Genomic DNA, 27,958 nt, shown 5'->3' with positions numbered 1-27,958 from the left:
GGATTCGTAGCAGGAAGTGTCTCTCCGTGAACCAATCAGAGAAGGGGAAAAGAGCGTCACAGCGCCCCCTAGGGGTGCCCTACTGCACACAGACACAAACCAGAATGCACTCATGGAGGACATGTCAGCATCTCTCTCTCTCTGGTTGATCGCGAGTAATTTAATACAGTCTCCAGTCGTGACATACTTCCTTCTCCCCTCACTGACCACGGTGCCATTACACTCTCAGTTTTACCTAATAACGGAACACAAGAGCAAATAATGTTTCACTGGAAAATCAATAGTTGCTTGCTAAAAATTCTCTCTCTCTCTCTCCAGTGTTAATTTTGACAACATATTTTATTTTAGTTTTAGTCTTAGTCTTTTGACTAAAATGCAATTTAATTTTAGTCAAGATTTAGTCAAAAAAAAAAACTTTTCAATTTTAGTCTAGTTTTAGTCGACTAAAAAGACTAATTTAGTCGACTTATATTTATAATATTCATTATAATCATATTTAATCTTGTTCCACTGCTTCATGGAGCTGTTCCACATGAACAAAGCTCAGAGCTGTTCATTTGGCAGTGAATTTAAATGATCTGAGGCCTTTTCAGACGGTCAATAGAAGTTTGGATGATTTTAGTCTCTCCTTTTCATTTCTATTGTATGTCTTATTTTAGTCGACTATAATATCTGGACATTTTAGTCATAGTTTTAGTCTCATGAGAAAGTTTTAATTTAGTTTTAGTCCTATTTTAGTCGTCAAAAATATCACTTTGACTAAAATTAAGACTAAATATTTTAGTCGACGAAATTAACACTGAACCGAGCACATTCTCCAGTTTGGCTTTATGCAAATCTAAAAGCTTCTGGGGGGAGCGTCAAAGCGTCAAAATAGCGACAAAGAAAGTGAAGAAAGTGCTACAAAAATGTGAAGAATTATTTTTATTTTTTTTTCAAAAATGTGATGATAAAATAACAAAAAAGAGACCAAAGGAAAAAGATCAATTTACATCAGTGTTGTAGGTCTTAGCTTTCAAATGAGACACATTACATCGGGTAAAGCCGAACTGAATAAAATGCACTCAGATAAGGCAGGGGGAGAGGTTAATGTGCATGTAAAATTACATTTTCCGAAACTTCAAAGATAAAAAAAAATACAGAAATGTGTTTTTTGTGTACTTTTATTTCATATTCTGCAAATAATTGTGTAATTTCACAAAAAACAAAATAAATTGAAATGAAAAAAAGAGTTAAAGTAATCCATCACAAACCCATATACCTGTTCTACTGTAGACACAAGATCTGTGCATTAGTACAAGTACAGACCAAGTGCCAAGTTCCCCATTGAAGAAAAACATGTAGTTCAAGTAAAGTCTTGTGACAAACCAGCAAATAAAGCATACATTTGAAACCAATCCATTAAGAAAGAAAATTAATGCTGGTAGGTAGTTCTATGTTGTTTGGTGCCTTCACGGAAGGTGAAATTGTTACTCCAATAAGCAAGCTAATGGCACACATGGTGACAGTGGAAAGTAACTAATAAATGGATGTGCGGCACAGTAGTACAAGGGTAGGCACTCATGCTTCACAGCTAGAAGGACCCAGGTCCGATCCTGGGGCCAGAAGGGGCCTTTCTGTATGGAGTTTGCATGTTCTCCTCGTGTGTAAGTAGGTTTCCTCCGGGTACCAAGTCATATCCTTATCATTAAAACCATGCACAATAGGTCTATCCTGATTCTGACCATTAGCCTGGCTCAACATCTGGAGATGGGTCTCTGTGCGCCTGATAACCTGGTCAGGTCAATTGCAGAGAACACATTTCCCTATGAGGAAACACAATGATAACACAAACTTGTTAGTCTCTGTTATAATTGTGGATGGTTCATAAATAAGGCATGACATTTAATGTCATCAAGATCCATCCATTTCTAATGTCAGAAAAAAGCAGGAGGGCCTATGGGATACCGCATGGATTAAGGTTGCGAGTGTCACCGAGCAAAAGCTATCATTATCTAATTGAACTATCTCATCCAAAAGAGGATGAGAGCAGTGGTGATATATACAAATAAATTAACAGGATTCTACAACATCTGTATATACTTGCAAAAAAAAACTCATTTTATAAGACTTGACAATAAAGAAAGAAATCAAGAACAGACTGATTGTTCACAAAAATAAAAATAATTAAATTTAAAGGTATTGGAGGGTGAAGCCAAAAAGTGCAACAAATGCAATGTGTGGTGTCAGTAAGAGGGGATTTTTTAAATTAGATGGTAAAATGAAACATTCAAAGAGCTAAAGATTTGTACTCCCTTAACGACAGTAACATTGGTATAATGACTTTTTGTGCAACATGCCAGAACTGCAGAGCTTAACGCAAGATTGCAAAGCAGAGAGTAGTTTCCAGTAGCCAAAAGGTACAGCAGCGTTGGTCCAATGCTAGGCCCCAAAGGCCCAGATAGTGAGGAGTTCACTGTAGTTCTGTGAAGAATCAATGGATAGACAAAAGTCGGCATGAATAAGTACAACATCATGTATGACAAAAAAGTTTAAAGATTTTACCCACCTAGCTCTTTGATGGAGGTGCATGTGTAGAGTGGCACTTATTTTTCTGTAATGATGCAAATAGAAACATAAATGACATTTATAAGTAGACCCAACCTCTTTTGTCCCTCTAGTCTTATTAATTATTCCTACAATCCATATCACTTTACAGATTTACATAAAATAAAGCCTCAAGTATTCCAGCCTAAGCAGTACATAAGCATTTCACCCCACAAAACCCATTTAAGGCGAGACACTGCAGGCGAATAGGGAAAAAATGTATATTTACAGATATTAATTTGAAACTTTTGCTGTCGATCACTGGCATAAATGTGAGAAAAAAATACATTGCAAGTTTTCTGTCATTTTATCTTTTCATATAAGAACAAGGTGTTTTATGCCTAAAAATGCCCCAAATTTCCCATCTTTTCGGCGACGAAATCTGAATAATGGATAGAGCTACATTCAAATGTATGGTTTAATTTTATTGATGAATGAGTTGCCAAGGCTTTCTCAGAGGGGATTTAGGATTTCTTGTTTAGTTTCAAAATAAGCTGTTTTTTAGTGGAAAAATGTGTAAAAATGTAATTTTCGCATTATTTTTTGACATTCAAAACTCAATAAATGGGGCTTAGGGATTAAATAATAAAAAATCCCTCTGAAAAAATCATCCAAATATTGTTCAGTCCAAGGCTGGGAAATGTGAAGTCTTTAGGTCCGACTGACGTGGACATAGTGTCGCCACAATGACAGAAAAATGTGTTTGGAGAAAAAGGCCCTTGAAATTGCATTCTCCCATATAAGTCTATGGGGGAACATTGAATCAGCGCAATATTTAAACATGTTATTGTGAAGATTAGGCATATTTTCTGTTTCCGGGTGAAAGCTTAGGCTATATGTTCAGAGACCAATTTGGCCCAAAACCTGAAAACTGAAAAAAAAAATGAGTTTTGCCTGTAGTGTCTCCCCTTAACATAAATATTTCAACATGGTTTGTATGTTTGTTTGTTTGTTAGTTTGTTTGTTTGTTTGTTTGTTTGTTTGTTTGCTTGTTTGTTTGTTTGTTTGTTTGTTTGTTTGTTTGTTTGTTTGTTTGTTTGTTTGTTTGTTTAGGTCTAATAGATTTGAATGCTTTAATGAAAGGACTGAAAGAGGGGGATGATACTGAGGCCTGAAAAGCATTACTTACCCACTAGACTAGTGGGAATTATATTCTGCATATTTATTGTTTTCTTGAGTTACACTCTTAAAAGAAGGCATGTTAGTTTCAATGTTTTGAGAAGATTTTGTCTCTCTATATATTTTTCTATGTTGTGTGCTTTGTAAACGTCATGAACAATAATTGCAGATGCACTACAATGACATACCTTCATGTCTAGTTTACAGTGCAGATCACGGTCTGACAGCCAAGGGTGTTTGAGGGACTCGGTCGCACTCATCCTCCAGCTCTTGCTCTTCACCAGCAGGCGAGTGATGAAGTCTTTGGCCTCATCTGACACATCTGTAAACTCCTCCTCCTCAAAGTTCCACTGACACGCCAGAATGTTGTTCAGGGTCTCATTGTCATCATCCCCCAGGAAAGGAGATAGGCCACTAAGTCTACAGAGACAATGAGGAGAGCAAATGTAAATTCTAATCCCCAAAGTGCAACATTCTAATGTTTAGCTTTCTACTCCGTTTCAAAGGCAGTATGTTAGCTGAGGCATGAGAAGTTACCACTCAATAAAAATGACAATACATAGTGATTTTGATCATTTATTTGTTTTCAGGTGAAGGCATTTAATGTTAAGAGAACCAAAACCTGAAAAGAGTTTTCCCTGAAGTGTCATTGTGTATCTGTGTTTTCTTTTGGGGTAAAAAAAAGACTAAGGACATGAGGATGTAACTCACAGCATGTACGTGATGACACCGAGGCTCCACATATCCGTGGGGAATGAAACAAACTCATAGTTGATGACCTCAGGAGCCAGAAACTCAGGTGTGCCAAAGTTCACCTTCAGCTTCTCTCTGGGTTTGTACCTGTCACAAATTGAATAGTAGAATCATTCATTTGAGTGAACTCGTTAGATATTAATAGGACAATACCTTCTGGCCAGGCCAAAATCAATTATTTTGATTTTGTTTGTGAGTCTGCTAACACAAAGAATATTCTCTGGCTGAAAAACAAAAACAGACTTGTTAATGCTTTACACTGGCAGTGGAGTGATTTGAATTAAATGTATCTTACTTTGAGGTCCAGATGTAAAATGTACATCTTGTGCATGTACTGCAGGCCCTCACAGATCTGTCTAATGAACAGCACAGTGTCTAGTTCAGTGAGATTGTAGTTCTCATCAATGATCCGGTCAAACAACTCTCCACCCTCGACACTGGAAGAAAACAGGACAAGCGAGATCAGATAACAGCATCTTCTTCATTACAGCATATTAGTAGACAAACACTGTAGGCACTTACTACTCCATGACCAGGATGATGTCATGGCGGGACTCAAAGGCAGCATACAACTGGATAAGATTTGCATGGTTGAGTTGGTTCATCACCTGGATCTCGTTCCTTACCACCTCCTGTCACAATCACACAAGAGAGTCAATACTTAAAATAAAATTTAAAAAAAGACAAGACAAATCTTATTACTTTTCTATAGGGCAAATAATAAAGCTACACAATGCTATCTTCAATGGTGGAGTAGGTAATGAGCAAAAGTACTGGAAAATGAAGTACTCGTAAGTCAGTAAGAGCAAATGAGTCAATCTAAGATTTGCATTGCAACTGTAAGTCTAAAACTATGTACACAACTGCCATGACACGGAGAGGATGACAACAATGTCCAAAGCCACTGAAATACTGAGCTGGATCTATTTTTGAAGACGTGATCCTTTCTGCGGCTGAACAATGACCGATGTACTAATAGGCCATGAGTGTGTCTAGTCAAACTGGCGTCCAATCAGGACTATAAAAGTTGCATATTGAGTGTTCATTGGTTGACGGTTACTGCACCTTCTCTTTTTGGCTTCTGGCTTTGATGATCTTGGCAGCTAACATTAGGCCGGATGAATTCTCTTTGCACTTGTGCACTTGTCCAAAACGGCCCCTGAAAAGAAGCATATGGTATGTAAGAAGTCAATGATTGTGTATCAATCAGTAGCACCAAGTAACTAGTACAGAGGAGGACAGTTTAGACACTGTGTAGTGTGTGCATTTGTGTTATGACTGTGTTGTAGCACACAATTAGAGCTTTGTATTTTTAAGGAGAAGAGAAATTGATCAAATGAAACATGAAACAAACTAAGTGAAAAGGATTGTTTTAGTTACTGCCATATTCCCATATTTGCTAGATAAACACGCATTACTACAAAATATGCTAAGCCGACTACTTTCCTAGAGTGACACTGATAACAATTATCTGCCTCCGGCCACAAAGTAATTAATACTGTTAGTGTGTCATTTTGTGAACCATTCCAGCAATGCGTTTGCGTGCTGAGGGGTAATCTCAATTTGAGAGGGAGGATTTAGCCTGGTCTATTACATCAGAGAGCCCTGCTCTTTTGTAAGTGTGCCCCCCCCCCCCCCCCCCCCCCGGGCCTGGAGTCAACTGCCCTTTAGAGGGGAATAGAACAGTCTTGGGAAAAATAATTAGCTATCACTTCACATGGTGTAAGATTCTCTGTTAATTCATTAGGACAACGATAATCAGTTCAATGTCACAAAAAGAATGAAAATGAGTATCCAATAGCCAAGTCTCACCCTCCCAGCACTTCTTCTCTGTTGATTGTGTAATAAGTTGCGATTTGGTGTGGCTTTGGCGTCACAATGCGGTGGTCAAAAGGTGCAGATGGTGGGGGACTGAAGTCTGGTGAAACAAAGACAATAAAAATGATTTTGTAAGTTTGAGCTTTGAGTGAGAAACTTCTTCCCCAGAAACAAAGTGGATGAAAATAGCATGAAGCCAGAGCCTCATTATCGACTCTACCAGCTGTGACATGTTAGTGATGCATGGACAGACATGTTGTTATGACATTTGATCTTTTTCAAATGTAAAGTCAAATGCCAAGTCTACAGGGGGCAGTCTGCACAACAAGAACAGAGGAACCAGGAAACAGGGGCTTGTAAATAAACATACAGAAAATACGACAAAACCCTTCTTAAAAGAGCAACCGTTTTTGATGTTAAAGATTTGAAATTGGAAAAGCTCACCTATATTAAGTTCAGTTTCTTCTGTTGTTGTCTCCTCTGTTTCTGACTTGACTTGTTCAGATGTGGAGGCTTGTTGTTCGGTGTTTTCTCTTAATTCTTCCTTGCTGTCATCTTCAACGCGACTCTTTTTTAAATCGTCCTTTACCAGGTCTTCCTCTGTGACGCGCCGCTTGCTGCATGATGCTGCATCTTCAAGGTCTTCAGAACTGAACACAGATGTTTGTTTGTTGTTTGATACAAGATAACACTGGAAAAACTACACATAAACAAAAAGTAAGTTCCTTCTCACATATTCTATTCTCTAGGTGGGGTACAGTAATCATCCAGAGCTGTTGCTTCCACCAGAGAATAACAATCAGCTTCCTAGCTAAAAAATATCTCCACATTCGCCACCTCTGCATTCTTGCATTGTGAATAATTGCTCAAAGTATTACCTTTCTTGGGACACCAGTGTGGCGTTGCAGATCTGATCTGGAATGTCTCCTACAGCTTTCTCATCATCCTTTGCTGTGTGAACCTGCTCAGAAAGCACCTTCTCTGTTTTTTCTCTGTTGAGGGGCTTGTCCCCCTCCGACTCAGAGTCCTCAAACACATCGTCTTCTTTCTCTGCATCACTTTTCTGTTTCTCTTCTGACTGCGGAGAAGAGGGTGCAGAGAGGATCAGCTCGCTGGACTTCTGCTCATCTGCTCTTTGGCTTTCACAAACAGATAGTTCGGTATTCTGCCGATTCAGCACGTCCACTTGTTCTTGTCGAGCGGGTTCATTCAAGGATGATGAATCTACAGAAAGAAAGTGTCATCAGTATCGTCATTATCAACAGAATAGAGGGGATGATTGACACTAGGAATTACTGTACGGGCTTTCAAGTAAGAAAAGTCCATTCGTATAAAACAACCATGTATGTACTTAATGTTATGTGCTTTAGTGTAAGTATACAAATCAATCTGTAGGATGACGATTTTAAAGTTCTTTTAATGGTTTTTAAATGTCTTAATGGTCTTGGTCCTTCTTATCTTTCAGAACTGCTTTTACCTTACGAACCTTCACGGCCCCTTCGCTCCTCCGGCAGGGGTCTCCTAGCTATTCCTAAAGTCAACAAAAAGACTCATGGTGAGGCGTCGTTCCAGTATTACGGCCCTCGCCTCTGGAACGACCTGCTGGAGGAGCTCAGGGCTGCAGAGAACGTTCATGTTTTTAAAAGCAGGCTCAAGACCCACCTTTTTAGCTTAGCTTTTAGCTGATATTTATTTATCTATTTTAGTCCCATTTATCTTTTTTTTTTTAATAACTTGATATTTATCGATATATCGATATTTATTTTTAGTTTCTTACTGATCTTTGTTTTTGCACGGTAGCGCAGCGGTTAGTGCTCTCGCTTCACAGCTAGAAGGTCCGGGTTCAATTCCCACCAGGACGGGGCCTTTCTGTGTGGAGTTTGCATGTTCTCCCCGTGTCTGCGTAGGTTTCCTCCGGGTACTCCGGTTTCCCCTACCACTAAAAACATGCACAATAGGCCAGGATGAATAATGTGTGTGAGTGAATGTATGGTGGTGGTCAGAGCGTCCGTTGGCGCAGACGTGTGTAGTCGCGAAAGCGCCTCTGACAGTCTCCCCCAGGGGAATCTGAAGCTACAAACGTAGTTTACCACCACCACCGAGTGTGGAGTGAATGTACAATTGTCTCATGTAAAGCGCTTTGTGACTATATGTCTGTGAAAGGCGCTATATAAATAAAGATCTTCTTCTTCTTCTTCTTTTTATCAATGTTTTTATACTGCTTCTTATATTTTTTAGAATCTCCAGTGTTTCCTCTGAAGGAGCCCTCTTCCTCGGTAGCGGTGACTGGCTGTGGCTGTGTGGGTGCTGTCCTGTGGGTTCCCAGGTGGAGGTGTGGTGTCTCTGCCGCGCCTCCTATGGGGACCCTTGTGTCGGCGCCCGGGCGGCCGCAGCTTGTCTGCTGCTCCCGGGGAGGACGGCTCCTCTGATGGTGTTTCCTCACCTAGGTCATCTGTACCCAGCCTCATGTACTTGATTTCGATTCTGTGTGTGAGCATGAGTGTAGAGTAAAGGGTAGGGGGTGTAGGTGTGTGTGTGTTGTGACAACTGTATATATTGGGAGGGTTTGTCGGGCGATAATGTTTTTAATGTCTTTTTTTTTAAATGTCAAAGCACTTTGCGATGCACCTGTGTATGAAAAGTGCTCTATAAATAAAGATTGATTGATTGATGACAGAAATGACAAACGAGGACTTAAATGAGGTAACTCTCCATTTAAAGGTGCATTACGCAACTTTTTATGTGAAAAAAAAAGTTGATATTTGTGCGTATTTGACCTTGTAGTGACCCAGCGGCTGTATGAGTGGTCAGCGTGGCACTTAACTTAACTTTACATAACTTTACGTCACAGTGGTCTCTAGGATCAATTGTTTGGAAGGATTTCACTGCTGACAGAGCCTATCACCAGAAAACCTACAAAAAAGTTGATCCTGGAGTGTTGTAGAGACCACCATAATTGAAAGTAAAGGCACCATGCTGACCACTCACACAACCACTAAGTCACTACAAGGTCAAATACGCACAAATACATGCATAAAAAGTTGCATCATGCACCTTTAAAGCCCCACCATGGCTCATACCTGATCCGTCAAGGGGTTTCCTCTTCTTCTGAACCTTTACGCCCTTCAGGTTCACTTTGGCTTTGTCTTTCTCATCTTTTGCCTTGGCATCTTTTGCCTGCACAGCAGAAAGTCAACTGGTTACTCTTACTGAACATCTTCAAGACCATCACTGTTTCACATTAGACGTGTAAAACTGTCATCAGACGTTGCAAACTATTATAATATGAGAAGAGCTTCTTCTTCAGCCAGTGTAAAAATCACACTACAAAAATGAGTTATTGTAGGGTAAGTAAGTAAGTAGCTCACGACTAGTTGCTGTGCCATACAGTTTGATACACTGACTTTGTGTTAGTTTAACTGGTAGGGGAATTGTTCAGGTCAGCTTGGGGTCAATTGTTCATTGAAGGACAAAACTCGGATGAAAATGTATCAAGACATTGGGAGACATTGTATATCAACAGCAATGAAAACCATGGATCATTCTGCAGTATGTGGTGTATAAAATAATGTCTGTTTGTAGACTGTCAGACGCAGGGGACAAATATAGCCCCTGTATTCCTTACAACACTACAAGTAGTCAAGCAAACACAATGTGTCCAGAACTCTGTCTTCATACAAGAACAGTAGACTGTCACCTCTCCAGAGCTGCAGCCTGTGCAGCCACTGTCCCAGTCTCTGCTGATAAAGACATATTTGAGATAAGATAACTAGTCTGACTCCAATCATCTACACCCCGGGACACTGTGCCCAGACAGTGTGAGGAAGAAAGCTACTTAACATTGTAGCCTATCTGAGAAGGTGGATTACATTAATTCTAATAATTAATTTACAAGGAAACAACACAGAAACATGTTGGCATAAGACTAATGGCATATTTATGATAAAAAAAAATAAAAGGTTGACTGTGCATCCTTTTAATAAAGCTTACACTGCTTTTGCTGCAATGTACACAATGCAGTAAGACCTTTCACTATGTTAAGAGCACAGTTTATAAACAGTAACACACTCAGATGAGCCCTGCCGCCAAGATACTTCCAGTATTGCCTCCCTGCACTAACTATTAAAACTATCACGTCGGACGAAATGACAATTCAAATGCCCATGAGCATGTTTTATGCAAAGTTTGAAAGTTATTTTACTTCCTGATGCATTCATCATGTCCAATCCGTGCCCCATCATAGTCTGTATCGGTTTAGATCAACTCACCGTCCTCTTGCCTTTTCTCCCTGGCTGTTTAAAGAACAGTTCCACCAGTCTGGAGCCCTTCACCACCTCCCCGATGTAGCTGATGACCTGCTGCGTTCCTTCCACTATCTTCTCCACCGTCTCCAGCCGGCGTCCCTGGTTGTCCACGTGCTCACCGGTCCTCTCCACAGCCACCCACAGATCTCTGTACGCTGCCTCTGCCCCGGAGCTGCGGCGACTCACAAATCCACTCCCCTCATCCCTCATCAGTGCCAGGTCCCTGCCCATGCCCAAGACGTCCTGGGACAAGATATCCAGGCGGGTCAGGACGGTTTGCTGCATGCTGAGTAGGCGCTCCATCTGAGAACTTAAGGAGTCCATGCGGCTCTCTACGCTGTGCAGCGAGTCATTTAAAGCAGGAGAAGATGAAGACAGAAGTTGGGACTTGTCCGAGCTGCAAAGAGACAGTTTCCTCACCCCGGACTTCTGGAGAGGGTTAGGGTCGTAAACCTTTGCCAAAGAGTTGATCAGGCTGGAACTCATAGCTGCTTGAAAGCAAAATAGTTTCAAGAAATAAATTTGATTGACGAGATCTCTTCATGAGGGCTTGACCAATTCCAAAACAAGAACCATTTTACGAGACCAATCCGCAAGTAGTGGACAACACAGCGCTCTCCTTCATGGCAGCTCAAGGCAATTATGATTTAAGAATAGCAAATAGTTCTCCTCCAAATGAAAGTGCAGCCCCCTGTGGACGTCAGGCTCTGAGTGGCTAGCGATAAGAGCTGGGGCTCGAGTGTGCAGTCGGGGATAGATGGGAGTTAGGCGGAGATGCTGAAGAGGATTGCAATGTGACATTTGAGACACTTTGAAAGCCCTTCAGCAGGTGTCAGAATCCAAACAATGTCAGACTGAAATTTGACGCCATGAAAACGAACACAAACACATAAATTGCAGAACAATAAAAGTAAAATAAAGGTAAAGCCTCATTTTCAAGGTGAAAAAATGTATGCTCAACCATGAAGTGAATTATTTTGAACAGTCATATCTATTGTTTTGCAGCTGAAGCTTTTCTGTATGTGCAAGGCCGTTTCTCATAAACAAATGAACAAATATTCAGAGCATTTCACAGATCCCAAGCACTGGGACTCTGTTACATGGTTTAAAGGAAGTTAAAATAGTGAGACATACGTGGTCTACTAAAATATTCAGAGAAAGAGACAAATGTAATGAGTCAAATTGTGATGTGTGTCCAGGCTCCCTTGTACTTCAATGTACAAATTGTGTTCTCACTATGGGGCATTTTTCCCTCTATTTAACCAGGAAAGTCCCACTGAGATTAAGAATCTAGTTTTCAGGGGAGTCCTGGCCCCAGAGGAAGTTGATGTGCGCACAGTTTTGTTTCAAAAAGCCCACAGTGCTCCATGATTTGGGTTATCTGATCCAATTGTTAACACCAGTGGGCACTATAAAACAGATTAGGACAATCTAGCTTTATTTTCTTCTATCTCAAACAGTACATCAAATATGTTTTACATTGGGTGCATGATAGCCTGTACAACATTCTTGTGTTACTTGCATGAATCTATCATAGATAATAATAATGATAATACATATAATAATATATTTTTGATCATTGTCAGTAATAAATAAAGCAATAAAGAGCTCTTTTGGTCAAGTATAATGAATAAACAGGAAGTAGATGACATTGTGACATCTATGTGTGAGACAAAACACAAATTCACATATGCCATTGTTTCCAGGACGTGTCTGGGCCACACAATGCCCTCAAACTGTTAAACGTCCTGGTACAGAGGTATCAGTGCCCCGGCGCCTTTGGGCTGGCATCCGTCTGTCAGCACCGGAAAAACCTGACCCGCACTCTGCTCCCAGGACGGGCCGTCAGCTGTCACACTTGCACCGTGGCCTATTCACCAGCAGAGGTGAGACTGAAGTGGAACATGCACTTCATGCAACCATTTTAATGCTGGCTCACTGCAAAACAAATTTAAAAGACAACAAGACATACGCTTGGTGCCAGTCCGATTTAAAAGCAGTTTCATAAGGACAACAAATCCAATGTATTATCTTGAAGCTTGGCGCTTTTTTTTTGAAGTAAAGGAAAAAACAACATAATAACAAATTCAAAATGGCTTAAATTTGTTATGCAGCCTGACAGGCTTTCCAAATCACTAAACTGAAGTGCTTATTCATTCACTGTCCACACTGTAGTGGCAAGTTACAAATAGCTGCCCTGGGACAGAGTGACTGAAGCAAAGCTGCCAATCGGACCAATCAAGTGTCTTGCCCAGAGACATAAAGTCGAATTAATGTAACCATTGAGTCACTGTTGCCACTTATGTGACACCAAAAACATATTTGGATTTTCATGCAAGATCAGAAAATATGAAACAAGAGGACAGACCAGCAAAAGTTCCAGAATCTTTACGTACAGTAGGAGAATGATGAATTCAATGTTATACTGACTCATACACACAGCTGACATCAGGAGTGACCCAGTGTGCTCAATAATAGGGCAGGAGATCAGTAGGAGGTTTAACTGTACCCTGCCAGTCTAATAAAGGTTAACTGGTTAAACAAGAGCCTCTGTGTCATTAAGGACCACTGCAGAGGAATGACAGTGACGCAGCCTGACAATCTCACAGATAGAGTTACTCAGCACAGGACATAGACAGCACATGGGTAATGCTTATTCTGATTCTGGTGCCACGTACTGTCCACAACAATGGACATCACAGGCACAACTGGGACACATTAACAGACAGTGAGACAAATTCGTGCCATTGTATTACACACTGTAAAGTGGACCAAAGGACAGAAATAACGAATGACTCAGTTTCAAATAATACACTACAGGCATAGTTCAGCTGGTGACAAAGTGTTTATGACACCACATTGTGTGGGTCTGATTCCCAGACTATACAGTGCCCCACTCTGTGCAGTTTTCACACACTCCATGTGTGTGTCGCAGGGTCTAATATCTTAAGATCCAGCCAAGAAGGTCAACTCTGACTTGCTCCTTACGTTTCCCCATCAGCATTGAAGGATAGAAGAAAGAAATATCCAAATCAGATCAAAAGAAAAAATGAAAGAAAACCCTTTTCCTAATACCTTGTTACTTTTGTGTCGAGCTAATGTCGAGAAAGAAACCAGCATACTGTATTACAGCAAGTAAATAACTAAGTTAACTTAAGGGAATCATTTAAGGCTCAATAAGAAATTCTATGATTACTTGTATTTGCTACTGTAGTCGTAACTACATTTTTCACATATTTTCACAATAGCTTTGCATAACATCTGATACTACAGTGTTATAGCAGCCAAAAGTGTCCAAGTTTAGTTTTCTCTTCCAGATATCCAAGCCACTCCCTGCATCAGTGTCTGGTTAGTGACAGACTGGTGGACCATGTCCAGCTTTGGGGCCCCGGATTCATCCAGGGCTTCCCCCGAAATGGCATCCCAGTCTCTGAAGGAGACACCATCGCATCATGACGACTGCCCCATGCCGCTGCACAAAGCCCAAAAATAGTGTATTCACTGGGTCTGTGGACAAAGGACACCAGCCAGAGGCATCATATACAGTGTCAACAAAGAATAGCAATGCCAAGGCTAACGATATATAAACAGACACATAAAACAGCATTACTGAGTGTTCTAAACAGGGGTGAGGGGTCGTTACAGTCACAGAACAGACTTGCACAAACTCATTAACCTATTGCCTTTGTGTTTTAAGGGTAGAGTGTAGCATGTGCACTTGCTGCTATAAGATGACACAATACCAAAAGGCTGGGTTGTCTTAATCTGGCATATGTTATGCAATTATCTACTGGTTTTAGCTATAGGATCTGGTAACCCATAAGCATAGGGCCGTGATCATTCTTTAAGGCCAAGAAACACAACAAAAAAGGCTCTCATAAGCCACTTTTACAGCACAGGTGAATAAATCTATCCATCCATCCATCCATTTTCTTCCGCTTTATCCGGGGCCGGGTCGCGGGGGCAGCAGTCTCAGCAGAGATGCCCAAACTTCCCGATCCACACACACCTCCTCCAGCTGTTCTGGGGGGACCCCGAGGCGACACCAGGCCAGCTCGGAGACATAGTCCCACCACCGTGTCCTGTGTCTTCCACGAGGCCTTGTCCCACTAGGACATGCCTGGAACACCTCCCGCGGGAGGCGACCAGGAGGCATCCGGAACAGATGCCCGAGCCACCTCAGCTGCTCCTTTCGACGTGAAGGAGCAGCGACTCTACTCCGAGCTCCTCCCGGGTAACTGAGCTCCACACCCGATCTCGGAGGGTGCGCCCAGCCACCCTGCGAAGGAAACTCATTTCGGCCGCTTGTATTCGCGATCTTGTCCTTTCGGTCATGACCCAAATCTCATGACCATAGGTGAGGGTGGGAACGTAGATCGATCGGTAAATCGAGAGCTTTGCCCTCCGACTCAGCTCCCTCTTCACCACGACAGACCGATACAGCGACCGCATCACTGCTGACGCCGCACCGATCCGTCTATCGATCTCAATATATGAATAAATCGGCATAACAATTATATATATAATATATATATAACAAAAAAAAGTAGCTCTTCCTGACCCTCCGCGGGCGGTCTCTTTCTCCTCCTGCTCGGGTCCTCTACCAGAGGCCTGGGAGCTTGAGGGTTCTGCGCAGTATCTTTGCTGTTCCTAGAACTGCACTTTTCTGGACCGAGATGTCTGATGTATTTCCTGGGATCTGCTGGAGCCACTCCTCCAGTTTGGGGGTCACAGCCCCGAGTGCCCCAACGACCACAGGCACCACTGATGTCTTCAACCTCCAGGTTTTCTCCAGCTCTTCTCTGAGCCCCTGGTATTTCTCTAGTTTCTCGTGTTCCGTTTTCCTGATGTTGAAGTCTTGGTATTGCTATGTCGACCACAACGGCTTTCCTCTGCTCTTTGTCCACCACCACAATGTCCGGTTGGTTCACTACCATTTTGTCCGTCTGTATCTGGAAGTCCCACAAGATCTTGGCTCGGTCATTCTCTACCACCTTTGGAGGTGTTTCCCACTTTGACCTTGGGGTTTCCAGCCCATACTCTGCATAGATGTTTCTGTACACTATGCCAGCCACTTGGTTATGGCGCTCCATGTAAGCTTTCCCTGCCAGCATCTTACACCCTGCAGTTATGTAAAGCTGGATTGTCTCATTGGCCTCTTTGCACAGTCTACACCTGGGGTCTTGTCTGGTGTGGCAGATCTGGGCCTCTATTGCTCTGGTGCTCAAGGCCTGCTCCTGTGCAGCCATGATGAGCCTCTGTGCTGTTCTTTAGTCCGGCTCTGTCTAGCCATTGGTAGGATTTCTGAATATCAGCCACTTCAGTTATGTTTCGGTGGTACATGCCGTGTAGGGGCTTGTCCTCCCATGACGGGACCTCCAGCACCTCATCTTCTGTTCCCCATTGTCTCAGACATTCACTGAGCATGTCATCTGTCGGAGCCTTGTCCTTGATGTACTTATGGATCTTGGATTTTTCATCCTGGATAGTGGCTCTCACACTCACTAGTCCTCGGCCTCCTTCCTTACGGCGAGCGTACAGTCTCAGAGTGCTGGACTTGGGGTGGAACCCTCCGTGCATGGTTAGGAGCTTTCGCGTCTTAACATCTGTGGTCTGTATCTCATCCTTTGGCCAGCTTATTTTTCCTTTGGCATATCTGATTACTGGCAGGGCGTAGCTGTTTATTGCCCGGGACTTGTTCTTGCCATTGAGCTGCTTCTTAGGACCTGCATTACTCGTTGGAGGTATTTGGCCGTAGCCGCTTTCCTTGTCACCTCTTCGAGGTTGCCATTTGCTTGTGGGATTCCGAGGTACTTGTAACTGTCCTCAATGTCTGCTATTGTTCCTTCTGGGAGTGAGACCCCTTCTGTGTGGACTACCTTCCCTCTCTGAGTCACCATCCGACCACACTTCTCTAGTCCGAATGACATCCCAATGTCTGCACTGTATATCCGGGTGGTGTGGATCAGTGAGTCGTATAAATTACAAAATTAATCTGTGGTAAGTTAGTCATTTGGCTTTATGCTTTTCTCAAACACTTTCCTTACGATGTACCAGGGCCACATACTGCATTATCTTTAGCTCCTGCATCTCTATCAGAGCTCCTCTCTCACCTCTGACTGATGACAGGCTGTACTTTCACAGCTCAATCTCTATGATAAAACTCAGTCAGCGCTCGGCTATGACCTCGGACACAATACTAGAAAGGCCTTTAAAGGAACGAGGGCCCTTGTTTGATTGGGGCTGGGTGGCTTGCTTGTAAATACGTTACATAAGTTGTGCATGTATGTGACTCCAAAATAGGCCGTCTCTCTTCGCATGAGCTTTATTGCAGACCATCTGAGTTATGTAACGAGAAGACAACTGGGCGTCATGCTAGTGTTTGAAAGGAGATTCCCCATCAGTGCTGGCCTCTGACCTTGTGGGATCACAGTCAATTGTGCTCCAAATACACATAAATGCATACACAGATATCGTATTCAAACCCTTCAATTGTTTCTATTTTTCTGTGTAGCAGTCTGTCAGTCAAACTGTTTAAATTTGTACTTGCTATTTTTAATAGCAATAACAAGAAGAAGAATCACAATCATAATAACATAATAAGAATAATATTGGCTTACTCTTGTATTGCACTTTACAAGTCTGAGTTGACAAGCTTCCCAAAAAGCTGCAACAGTCACTATTAGTCATTAACAGTTGTGCCCAAAAGTTCACCCTGGCAGAAATTTTGAAGGAATATGAAAAGTTTTTTTTTCACTCATAGTTAGTGGTTGTGTGAATCCATTTATGGTGAAACAACTGAGTGACCCTGATCAAAAGCTCACATCCCCCAGTTCTTAATATCGTGTATTTGCTCCTTTAACATCAATGACAGCTTGGTTCTATATTTTTTCTAATGTTAAAGCAGCCCAATCAAAAATTCTGCCTTTGAGCACAACTGTAGCTGCTTTGAGGTAGACTGACGGAAGCGAGGCCACCAATCAGCACCACCAAACACCACTTACTCATACACTATATTCAGTATTCACACAGGCGGTGGGTGACACAATGCACTTGCTGGAGCCAATTTGAACCATCAACCTTCCAATTAAAAGATATTTACTGAACTCAATTGAAACACATGCAATAAAATAAATGATTGTTGTTGTGTGGATTTTTCATTGAAGGAAAAACCTGTTATACCTTGCATTTTATATGTACTTTTAATGTAGTTCTGTACTGTGGCCACTAGAGGGAAGGATAGAGCCACGCGCACGGTCAGCGCAATGGTGAGATGGCACTTCACATGAGCGACTAGTATTGCTTAAAGACACTGAAGAAATGATGGCAAGCATAGGCACAACGTTGGTAACTACTGCTGAAACACAGTTACATGAAATGCATAAGATGACTGTGTAGTTATTTACATTAGAAATGAAAAAGCAGCGAAGAGAATCTGGCCTCAATTACATGTTTACATCCACATATGCAGTCTCATCTAAATGTTGTTCACATAGTGGAACAAGTGTCTGAAGAGGAAATCATGATAATAAGCAATAAATAAATATTGGCTCTTTCCCTAAATATGAGAAGGTAGTGAGAATATTTAGACACAGAAAGTTTCCTTTGTCCTGTTTTTCCAACTGAAGAGGATGGAGAAAAAACATGAATTTGACACAATTTATCGAAAAAGAACTTCATCATTCAAATTGCAGATGAACTCACTCACTCCTCTACGGGTCACCCTGCATTTCCCAATAAATTTAGGTTCAATGGCAGAACACAATTTTCTTGAGTATATACAGTACTGAAGACTGGATTATTATCCTGCTAGTTTGTAGAACCTGCCATGACCCACTGTCAGCTTTTGCAGATGCAAGCAGATTTTTATTAATGACTTGCTGATGTCATGGGCATCAGAATAAATTCAGCAAAATGCTTTAAATGTAAAAATGTAAAGTAAATGTAAAAATGTATAAAATTAGACATTGTTGATAACGTGGGGATGGTTTGCACAACATTTTAGTAAATAGTAAATATTTTTAAAAACTATGCATATATTAAAAAAAAAAAAGGACAATACATCTGTACAGCTTTCTTTCCTCATATTTACGAGGACACGCTTTGCTCAAATTTGATCCTGTTTAAATTTCACCCACAAACTCACAAAAAGGTTTGGTTTAAACTCCAGGCTGCGACTGTGTGATTGGCTCAGTTTGGCCCAGTGTTAATTTCGTCGACTAAAATATTTAGTCTTCATTTTAGTGATATTTTTGCCGACTAAAATAGGACTAAAACTAAATTAAAACTTTCTCATGAGACTAAAACTATGACTAAAATGTCCAGATATTTTAGTCGACTAAAATAAGACTAAATAAAATATCATGTAAATTCACTGCCAAATGAACAGGTCTGTGCTTTATTCATGTGGGAGCAGCTCCATGAAGTCGAGGACCACGATTAAATATGATTTTAATGAATATTATAAATATAAGTCGACTAAATTAGTCTTCATTTTAGTCGACTAAATTGACATGCAATTTTAGTCGAGTAAAACTAGACTAAAATTGAAAAGTTTTTCTTGACTAAATCTTGACGAAAATTAAATTATATTTTAGTCAAAAGACTAAAACTAAACTAAAATATGTTGTCAAAATTAACACTGGTTTGGCCACTTTTATGTCAGTCTGTTCCAGGGCAGCCGTGGCTACACAGAAGTAGCTTATCATTAGTGAGTGTGTGAAAGTGGAGTCAATGAGGACATTTAACCTAATTATGTCCATCAAAGTTTTGTTTGAACACAAGTGAATTGTTGCCAGACAGGCGCCTATAACTTTTGTTTGTGCTTGTCTTTACCCCCACATTTCAGCACTCGGCTCATAATGAGTTATGCAAACGGCTGTAAAGGGACACCAGGGTCCAGGCAAAAACAGGACATTCACCCAGAGCCTCACACCACACTGGGATTAACACTGCACACTCGGACAGTGCAGAAATAGCAAATATTTGTTTGACAATGAGTTAGTGATCGTGCTGTGACAATATCATAATGAGGAATAGCATTTTAATTTCAGGGAAGTCCACAGAATAAGAATCTCTCATTTTAGGCAGAGCAATGCATTTGTCAGAATAGCAAACAAGACAACATTTAAACTCCAAACTAAAGTGCTAGTGTTTTTGTTGTGGCTATTGTGACAAGAGAGATATAACAAGAAAACAATCATACAAAGAATCTTTGAATCATGCTAGACCCATCTTTAATTGCATAAGAATAATATTAGAGTTGATAAAATACACCAGTGATCGGGTCAAGTAGTTAGAACAGTGGCCTTTGTTGTCGTTGAAGCACTTCTACTCATATTACAGGAAAAGCTGAATATTTATTAACTTACAGATTTGTTTACTTACTTTATTTTATTTTACTTAATCCTATTTTTGTGCTTATGGTGAATGAAGATCTTTCTTGCCGGTGGCGATGGGAGTGTGAGAATATGAAGCGACAGAAGGCCTTCTCATTAGCTGTGCTAACACACATTAGCACCTGCTAATAGTTTAGAGAAAAGTCAAAGCTCTATTACACTTTAGAAATCCAAACACACTTTGTGAAAGCAATGCTAACTTGTCACTCAATATAATGGCATATCTCAGACTGCTGAGATTTGTAAATGTCATAAATGATGAGCAGATTAGGTAAAATATTATTGCTCAGTGCCTTAAAAAGATTACATAAACTCATTCAAAATATTTTAAAAACTTGGAGTTAGTTCTAACAAAATATAACCAATGAAAACTTGAATTACTGTCCAGTTTAGTAATGTTAAGTATATTCCAGAATGAAAACATTTTAAGTTTAACGGCTTTAGCCAACACTACTACGGTATTTCCTTTATGAGGAGTTCCTGTTGCTTTATGTGTAACATAACAGTGCTTTATTAGCAGGCGTGTCAGGTGTATGTGGCAGATAGAGTGCATACAATATAGATGTCAATGCCATGAGAGATATATGATGCATGTTTGGCTTTACAGACAAAGGTAAACCATTTGAACAACAAATAGCTGCATTAATTGTACTTTAGATCCAAAGCCAGAGCACATCTCCAAACTCACAGACCAATCAAGAGTTGGAATCATGTGCAGACAAGAGAAGAGACAATTTGTGATAGTTACACATCAACATAGCTGCTGCTTCTGTGCAGGCCAGACGCCAGTCCATGCACGATCAACCAGCTTTGACTTTCCTTTAGCATAGGTTAACAACAAACCTTAACTCAATGTAAAGCAAATGTCTGCAGCCCCACACGTTACTATTTATGTTACCTCAGTGTCAGTAGATGTGCGCCTTCTCTTCTTGACAGAAAATACTTTCCAAATCCGTCGCCACAGAAAAGTGGCTACTAAACACACGCTGCCTAATATCCAAACATCTTTGTCCTGTAGGAAGGTCTCCATAATGGAAAACTTCCTTTCTGTGTTTGTGCTCCTCAGTAAGCTTTAGCGTAATCTCTCGGCAGTCTTGAGTGGTGTCAAAAAACTTGTTGACATAAGCTGGGACAACGTGCCTTCAGCTGGACTCCAGCCGGTCAGCCCACTACAAACAGTAGGCTGTGAGGGGCTCTGCCCACCCACCATTCACTTTCCACCTGACTTCCTACTGCCACCGGGGCATGGGACCTAAAAGGAGAGGACATGCCGTCTCTGAGACGAGAGGGAGACAGGTGGTGTAGGGTTCACACTGTGGGTGCTCTACGCAGAATCAGATGCTTGCTGCTACTGCTGGCATGTCAGTGAGAGAGCCATGGTATCCTTTAACTATGGACACAGCACTTTGGGCATGTGTACCCCTGACTATATCTGTAAGAGAGCGAACCAAGTGCATAGTGGTGCACACGTTGACTGGGCGAGGAGCTCTCGAAAGCACAAATGAAAACCTTTGAACGTAACTGCTACATAAAGAAGTTACATTTATTACGTCCAAACAGACAACAGTGGTTTGTGTGGTAAACCTTCAAATGAATATCTAACTTTGTTATTGTTTTGTTTTTTCTTATTTTACTCTTGATTATCTTATAAACCTATTAAACATAGTTTTACATCAGCGTTGGATGCTCATGTCAACATTTTGTCCGGCACAATGGCCTCGCCCTATAAGTATATAAACAAAGCCGTATAAACACTATAGTGTTTAAACTTCAACTATATAGTGGTTAAAGTAAAAACAAATATGCTGGGCAGCCTCAGCGTTGCGAGATTAGCTCCTGTCCGTCCTGCTCAATGTTTTCCCTGCTCTTCGCACCCTTCACATGAAAATATCCAGTCTAATGAATCCTACATTTTGAAAAAAAAATCAAGCATATATAATCATGTGCTTGATCAGCATATACTTATGCTGATCAAGCATTTCCAATTGGTGATTGGAAAGTAGTGCAACAGCAGTATAAAGAGCACTCACTGTTTCGCCCCAGACTGACTGTGTGACAGTTATCGGTCCGAATGGAGCAAGTAATATATCCTATAGAGGCATGTGTGCACTGCGGTCAGGAGGATCAGATCCCTGTGGCCACTTTAATCTGTTAGTCCACAGCATGACAACTATTTATGATAGTTAAGCCTTTACATGTATTTACCCCCAAATTCCTAACAACGTCTAATAAAATATATAAAACATTTATTTTACATTCATACGCTGTTTTCAATTGACAGAACTGAGAAGCACCATGTGATAGTCCAGTTTAATTCTGCTACTTGACATTGGAATTTTGCTCCAACTGTGATCATAGAAAAATAACCCTTTTTTATTATTTTTTTAATGTTTTTTTTAAGGGTGCTGAGGTACAAAGATGTTTGTCTAACAAGCAGCAGCAGCTGAGAGCCAGTGCAAGGGTCACAGAGGTTACAGAACAGAACCCCTGCAAAGAAAAATATTCCCTGGTGGAATTTGAGGAGAACTGCTGCCCAGAGCAGCGAGGCCGAAGCACCGGGAAGCACAGAGCTGTTGGAAATGGCAGCTGACTTATGATTTATTATTTAAGTAATTACACTGTATTTTGTACAAAAGGAGAAAAAAAAGTATCTATATGTAATGTCACAGCACCCATCTCACTAAAGCATATTCCCAAAATTGGATCAAAGAGACAAACCCTCTAAAATGCTGACCTCTGGTGGACACTAGAGTTGGCTGATTGAAGGTGTTCCTTTACATATTGCGACAGTAAGGTCACAGCTCCCTCTTGAGGCCATTTCACAAACCTGTCAGGGCCTGAGCTCACAGACTGCAGGTGTCCAGAACTGGCAAAGCCTTGGCCTCCATACAATCAACAGGGCCCTATTCTCTTTCTTCACATCACTGGTCAGCATTGGTAATTGAATAATCATTACCTGTTGGTTGCCGCCCTCCAGTTCTACATGCTTCAGTTCCCAGAAGCAGCGCATAGTCTCCACCTTCTCCAGATGTCGATAAAATGCCAACCGTCCCAAGCGCAGGCTGTTGCTGCGGTTACGGATGGCCTTGAGACCTTCCATCTTCTCCACAATGGGAGACATAGGTATAGGAGGTGGTACTGCAGAGGAGAATTTGCAGTTCTTCTTCCCGTTGTCATTGCAGAGAGTCTTATCTGACCTGGAGACAGAAAAAAATAATAATAATAATTTAAATTTAAGAAAGAAAAATATAGCTTTGGCTTATATGGCCTACAAAGCCAAGTTCACCCTTTGGTAATAGTCTGTTATGTTGACTGTTTAATTCATTGTATATGTTTGAACTATAAGTGCAACTTTACACAATAACTTTGTGCAAGTCTGTGTACTTGCTAGTTTAAAGTCCTAACAGGAAAATAAATGTTGTTGAAGAGAGTAAGCCAAGAGTTATCACTTGGTGCCCTGCAGTGGGCAGTATCTTAACTCTGAACGAGAGGAGTGATGATGTGCTGGAGAAATGTGACAGCTGGGTTTCTGCTGCGCTCTACCTGTTGAGCCTCAGGGGGAGTCATGGAAGATCACTGAGGATATTTATACCTCTGGAGTGTAAAATGTCCGGACTTTCATTTACAATTAAGGGGGTCAGGGAGTGCCTGCAGTTTCAGCGCGAGGGCGGCTCTTCAGCATCAGGGTTTGGGTTTCAACTTCAGAGCAAAAACACGAACAGTGGCCTGGGTTGCACCTGTTGCTGCTCCTAACATTTGTCTTTTGTTGTGTTATTTCTGTGCTATTGTTATAACTTACATACTGCATAAAAATGCTTAAGAATATCGACAATTCTATTTCACAAATAAATACAAACACGCTGTAGCTTCTAGTCTATCTTTTCATTCCAGACATAACGTATTGTCAATCACATTAACTTTGCAAATGACTCTTATATAGAGAGAGATTTTCAAAATAAATCATAATTTCAAAACACAAAACAGTTGTATTGTCATTTTTTTCCATTTCTAATACCAAGTCAATGTGTGTCATAGTGTGTCAAGCACCATGGTCCAAACCTTTTTTGTTTTAATTAAAAATATTATTATTTATGCTTTAGTCATTTATTTACTCGTAGTTAAGTTAAGTTTTTGAGCAGTTTACAGTCTTACAATTTTTACAACATTCCCAATATAGAGTTATGATGATTTGTTTTTTTATGGCTTAAACATGATTCACAACCAGTTCAGACATAATTCTGTCTAATCTATTTCTGACCTGATTAAATCCTGATTTGTTGTTGTTCTATGGTTGGTGGTGCTTTTACAAATTTGTCAAATATTTTGTGACAAGAAGTTCCACGTCACGAGAAATGGAAAATATCCCTGGGCAAAAAAAACCGTTAGAGCTGTTGCTGAGCCAGAAGATTTCCATTGTAGCCACTTTGACTCGTCAGTTGTTGCAGTAAACCACACGTTACATAAGGCTACTATCTGGTATGCAGTTGCTTTTTACTGTAGACGAGTATGTGTCACTGCAATGGCGTGGCCTGTACGTTTACTTCGCTTTGTGGCCTTTAGTAATCCATCCCCTATAAAACAGCACGGGGGGGTCCTATCTGTCTTCTGCTTCATAATCCTTCCATGTAACCGATAGGAAGAACTGCGTATGCCTCATGGCTGTTAAAGAAGCGATGAATCATGAAGACCCTGGAGACATTGTTGTCCATGAGTAAAGGACAGAAAGGAGGAAGGCTTGGCATCTTCCTAATCCTCCTGAAATGCCAAACATGTCCACAGCAGCCCCACGATGAGAGCACTCATCAGCGAGGAAAAACGGTGTGTACAAAACTAAGTTCCAAAACAACACAGGGAAAAACACAGAAGTAAGAACAGGCGACACTTCAACACAACTTCATGGCGCTCACTCACTTTTTATGACTTGTTTTATGATCAGATTTGAGCGAGTCCTATAAACGTATGTGCTCTATGCTGCGCCCAGATCTAATATTTGTCTGGCTCTACCTTTGAGGCGGAACCAACAAAGCCTCCTTCCCTACACTCCGCAGCTTACTCATCTTATCAGAGCATTTGGCACATGTAGAAATAGAAAAAAGCGGCCATCAGACTGGAGCCATTTCTTTACTTGGCATCAGACGGGCAAAACACAGCTTAACATACACCCCCCGACTCTTGTTAGGGTGGTTACCATCACTAAAGCAAACAACACAGTTTATAGAGTTTTATAGAGACACTCAGTCTGACAATAACACTGACTGATGAAGATGGACCCCAGAGAGTTACAAGTTTTAGTTAAATTTGGAGAATAGATAAAATAACCAATTCGACCAATGAAAGAAAGTCATTCCTAACTTTCTTATTTCTTATTCTTCACAGGGATAGACGCACTTTTCTCAACTTTCAGGGAGCAATGCTGTCACATTTACAAATGTCTACTTCTTTTACAATACACTGAAAAGGAAAGCCAATTAATAGCCAACTATTAGACAAAAGTTACTTATCAGGCCTTTCTTTGCACTGCCAGCATTGATATTTTTATATTTTATCTATCAACTGCATTGTCGTTTATTTTCCATAAGATATCCTATTCTCTTCTTTGCTCATTTGCCCCGTGTGTTTTTACAAGTTGCTGTAATAAGTGACTTTCTCCATTGTGCGATCAATGTCTTATCTCTTAAACATATAAAGTAAATGTGAGGTAAACCAGTAATTGAAAGGTTGTTTTTTTTTGCTAAACCAGAACCATAATTACTGCCCTGACAGCCTAAGAAGATGCAAAACTAGTGTCTGTCAGGATGAATTATTGTTACGACGGGGCAATAAAACCAAAAATAAGGCTGGAATAAGTCCACTTGGGTCATGACATTTAACATTTTAACTGCGGTCATTTGAACTTAGCCTCCAGACCAGGGACTTGTTCTAAATGGTTGTTAACCTTGACCACTTGTCTATGGATTCCCCCGTCTATATCCCTCTGTATTTTTATCCGACACTGATGCCGTTATCTGTTTCGGTGTAGAGTAACAGCCGGCCATCATCACTTCATTTGTTGCACGCTCTGATGAAAATCTAGAAATCGTCTGCACTAGAGCTTTGAGCACCGGCTGCTTTAGCCGCACAAACATCACTCCGTTGAGATATCACGAAGTGGCTGCCGGAGACACTGTGTCTGTGGCAGCCGTGTGTATCTCTATAGCGCACAGTTCCTTAGAAGTTTAACTAATCCGAGGCCTTGCCACTGCTTATTATATACAGCTGTAGTACAGAAACGGCAACAGGACAGATTACTAGAGACCTTTGTGAAGTAACAGACCAGAACAAACAGTCTGAACCCCAGTGTGCTGAGAGAGGGGCGGGCGGGAAGTGTCATATATGGGCATGCTTTACCCTCGGGTGTTCACTGTCCGGCTTTAGTAGCAGCCATCAAAGCCTGCATAAACCTATGGCATGTGGGGAGGTGTTTCTGTGAGTGTCCATGTGAAAAACAGATCAGTAGAACATCATTGTCAATCTAAATATATCTCGATTGATGTACATCTGTAATTCAGGTTATATCGACAACATCATTGGGTTGCCGTGTAAATGAATATATAAATAGATCAACAGAGAAAAATATACCAATATAAAGATGCCAACCATCTGCACAAAAAAAGTCTGGGTCAAAAGTTCAAAAACTGGTGTGAAATATTCATTCGGCTACAAAGTGAGCCCCCAAAAATACAGGACATATTTGCCAGCCTGCAAGGCTTCATTAGAGCGGATACTCAAGTGACCACAGCCACTTTTCAAATTAATCAGGATCAGATTAAAACATGTTGACTCGCAAACACGATCGTATCATATCGTCAACACGTTTATTTTTCCCCATTGAAAGTAGACATTACCCCTCCTTTAGGGTGAGTAGACATTACCCCTCCTTTAGCCTGGTCATGACCCAAGTATCAGCGACAGTTCGACATACTTATGTTTCTGTTTGGACAAGGATGAAACTCGGGTAACTGTGCAATTGTGCCAAAGTGCCCCACAAAGTCACATAGGGGCGCATTGATCTCCTGCCATCGTTAAACCCGGCTTGTATACACAGGCATCACATGGCATTAATACATAGGCCCCATGCGGCACTGTTGGGAGCCCACAGCCTCCCCAGTCCTTCACTTTGACAACAACTCAGCATGCAACCCCCACGGTTAGCAGTAACTGTTGAACATGCGCTTAATGGTAGTTTTACATTCCTCAACAAAACAACTCATCAATTTCATTTGAGCCTGTGATCGGGAAAGGTCAGTCCGGTACACTGACTTCTACAATGATGGACTGAACCAGGCCCATCTAATAAAAATACTTTGTCTTTGATTTATTATGAATACCATGCCTATTTAAAGACTACATAAGATTCAATAAATCAAGCAGCCTGCCACGTAACTTGACAAGTTGCACCTTGCACTGGATGTAACAGATACAGTGGCGAAAAAGGGTGTTAGAATTCAGAACATGGCAATTATGCAAATTTCGCAAAGCTTCAAAACAAATTGCCTGAACCTGGGAAAACACAGGTAGACTATGTTCCCTTGACTCTTTGCATTACAAAAGAATTATATATATATATATGCTTAACTATAAACACTGTCATAACAAGACAGTGAAGTTGATGCTAAAGATCTCAAAGCATTGGATGATAAGGTAACAACTATCTCCATAGTACAGTTGTCTTTCAGTTGTGTATCCATGTTAGTGCGATAAACATGTTAAGCTACTGAATACCAACATCTGGCAGGCGGGAAAGCTCGCAGACTCTGCCAAACAATTCTCACGTTTCCGTACTCACCCTTGGTAACTGGCAACATTCGCGATCACCAACACCGTCTTCTCCTTCCCTCCCATGTTTCTCATGGGTGTGATGGAGCACCCGTCCGCTCTACTGCCCCGTCGTCCACACTGGGGTTTAGATCCCGTCCCAGGATGCTCGCTCGTCCTGTATGA

General features: G+C 41.1%; 1 protein-coding gene across 1 annotated transcript; it reads right to left on the bottom strand.

The window, feature by feature from the left end:
• Positions 1-2,246: 2,246 nt before the first annotated feature.
• Positions 2,247-27,958, bottom strand: mylk4b (myosin light chain kinase family, member 4b). The gene is made up of 14 exons (XM_079574806.1): positions 27,804-27,958; positions 22,935-23,175; positions 9,357-9,453; positions 7,155-7,500; positions 6,721-6,926; positions 6,271-6,376; positions 5,524-5,617; positions 4,981-5,090; positions 4,754-4,895; positions 4,612-4,682; positions 4,417-4,545; positions 3,894-4,125; positions 2,549-2,593; positions 2,247-2,463 (listed from the first exon to the last, which is right to left on the bottom strand). The coding sequence occupies exons 1-13, from the start codon at positions 27,866-27,868 to the stop codon at positions 2,549-2,551; spliced, it is 1,884 nt and encodes a 627-aa protein (XP_079430932.1). The 5' UTR covers positions 27,869-27,958; the 3' UTR covers positions 2,247-2,463.

Source organism: Gobius niger, assembly GCF_951799975.1.
Source record: "Gobius niger genome assembly, chromosome: 17".
NCBI lineage: Eukaryota > Metazoa > Chordata > Actinopteri > Gobiiformes > Gobiidae > Gobius > Gobius niger.
Note: the sequence above shows the minus strand (reverse complement) of the source record. Positions and strands in the feature narration are given on the sequence as shown.

What these genes read in the sequence shown, in the direction of transcription:
- mylk4b (XM_079574806.1), bottom strand. Translation starts at nt 27,868, where the DNA reads ATGAGAAACATGGGAGGGAAGGAGAAGACGGTGTTGGTGATCGCGAAT. An exon ending in TGGAGGGCGGCAACCAACAG is followed by an intron (nt 9,454 to 22,934) that starts GTAATGATTATT and finishes TCTGCTGTGCAG; the next exon opens with GCAAAAGATGCCAAGGCAAA. An exon ending in CCAGAAGCCAAAAAGAGAAG is followed by an intron (nt 5,091 to 5,523) that starts GTGCAGTAACCG and finishes TGATTGTGACAG; the next exon opens with GAGGTGGTAAGGAACGAGAT.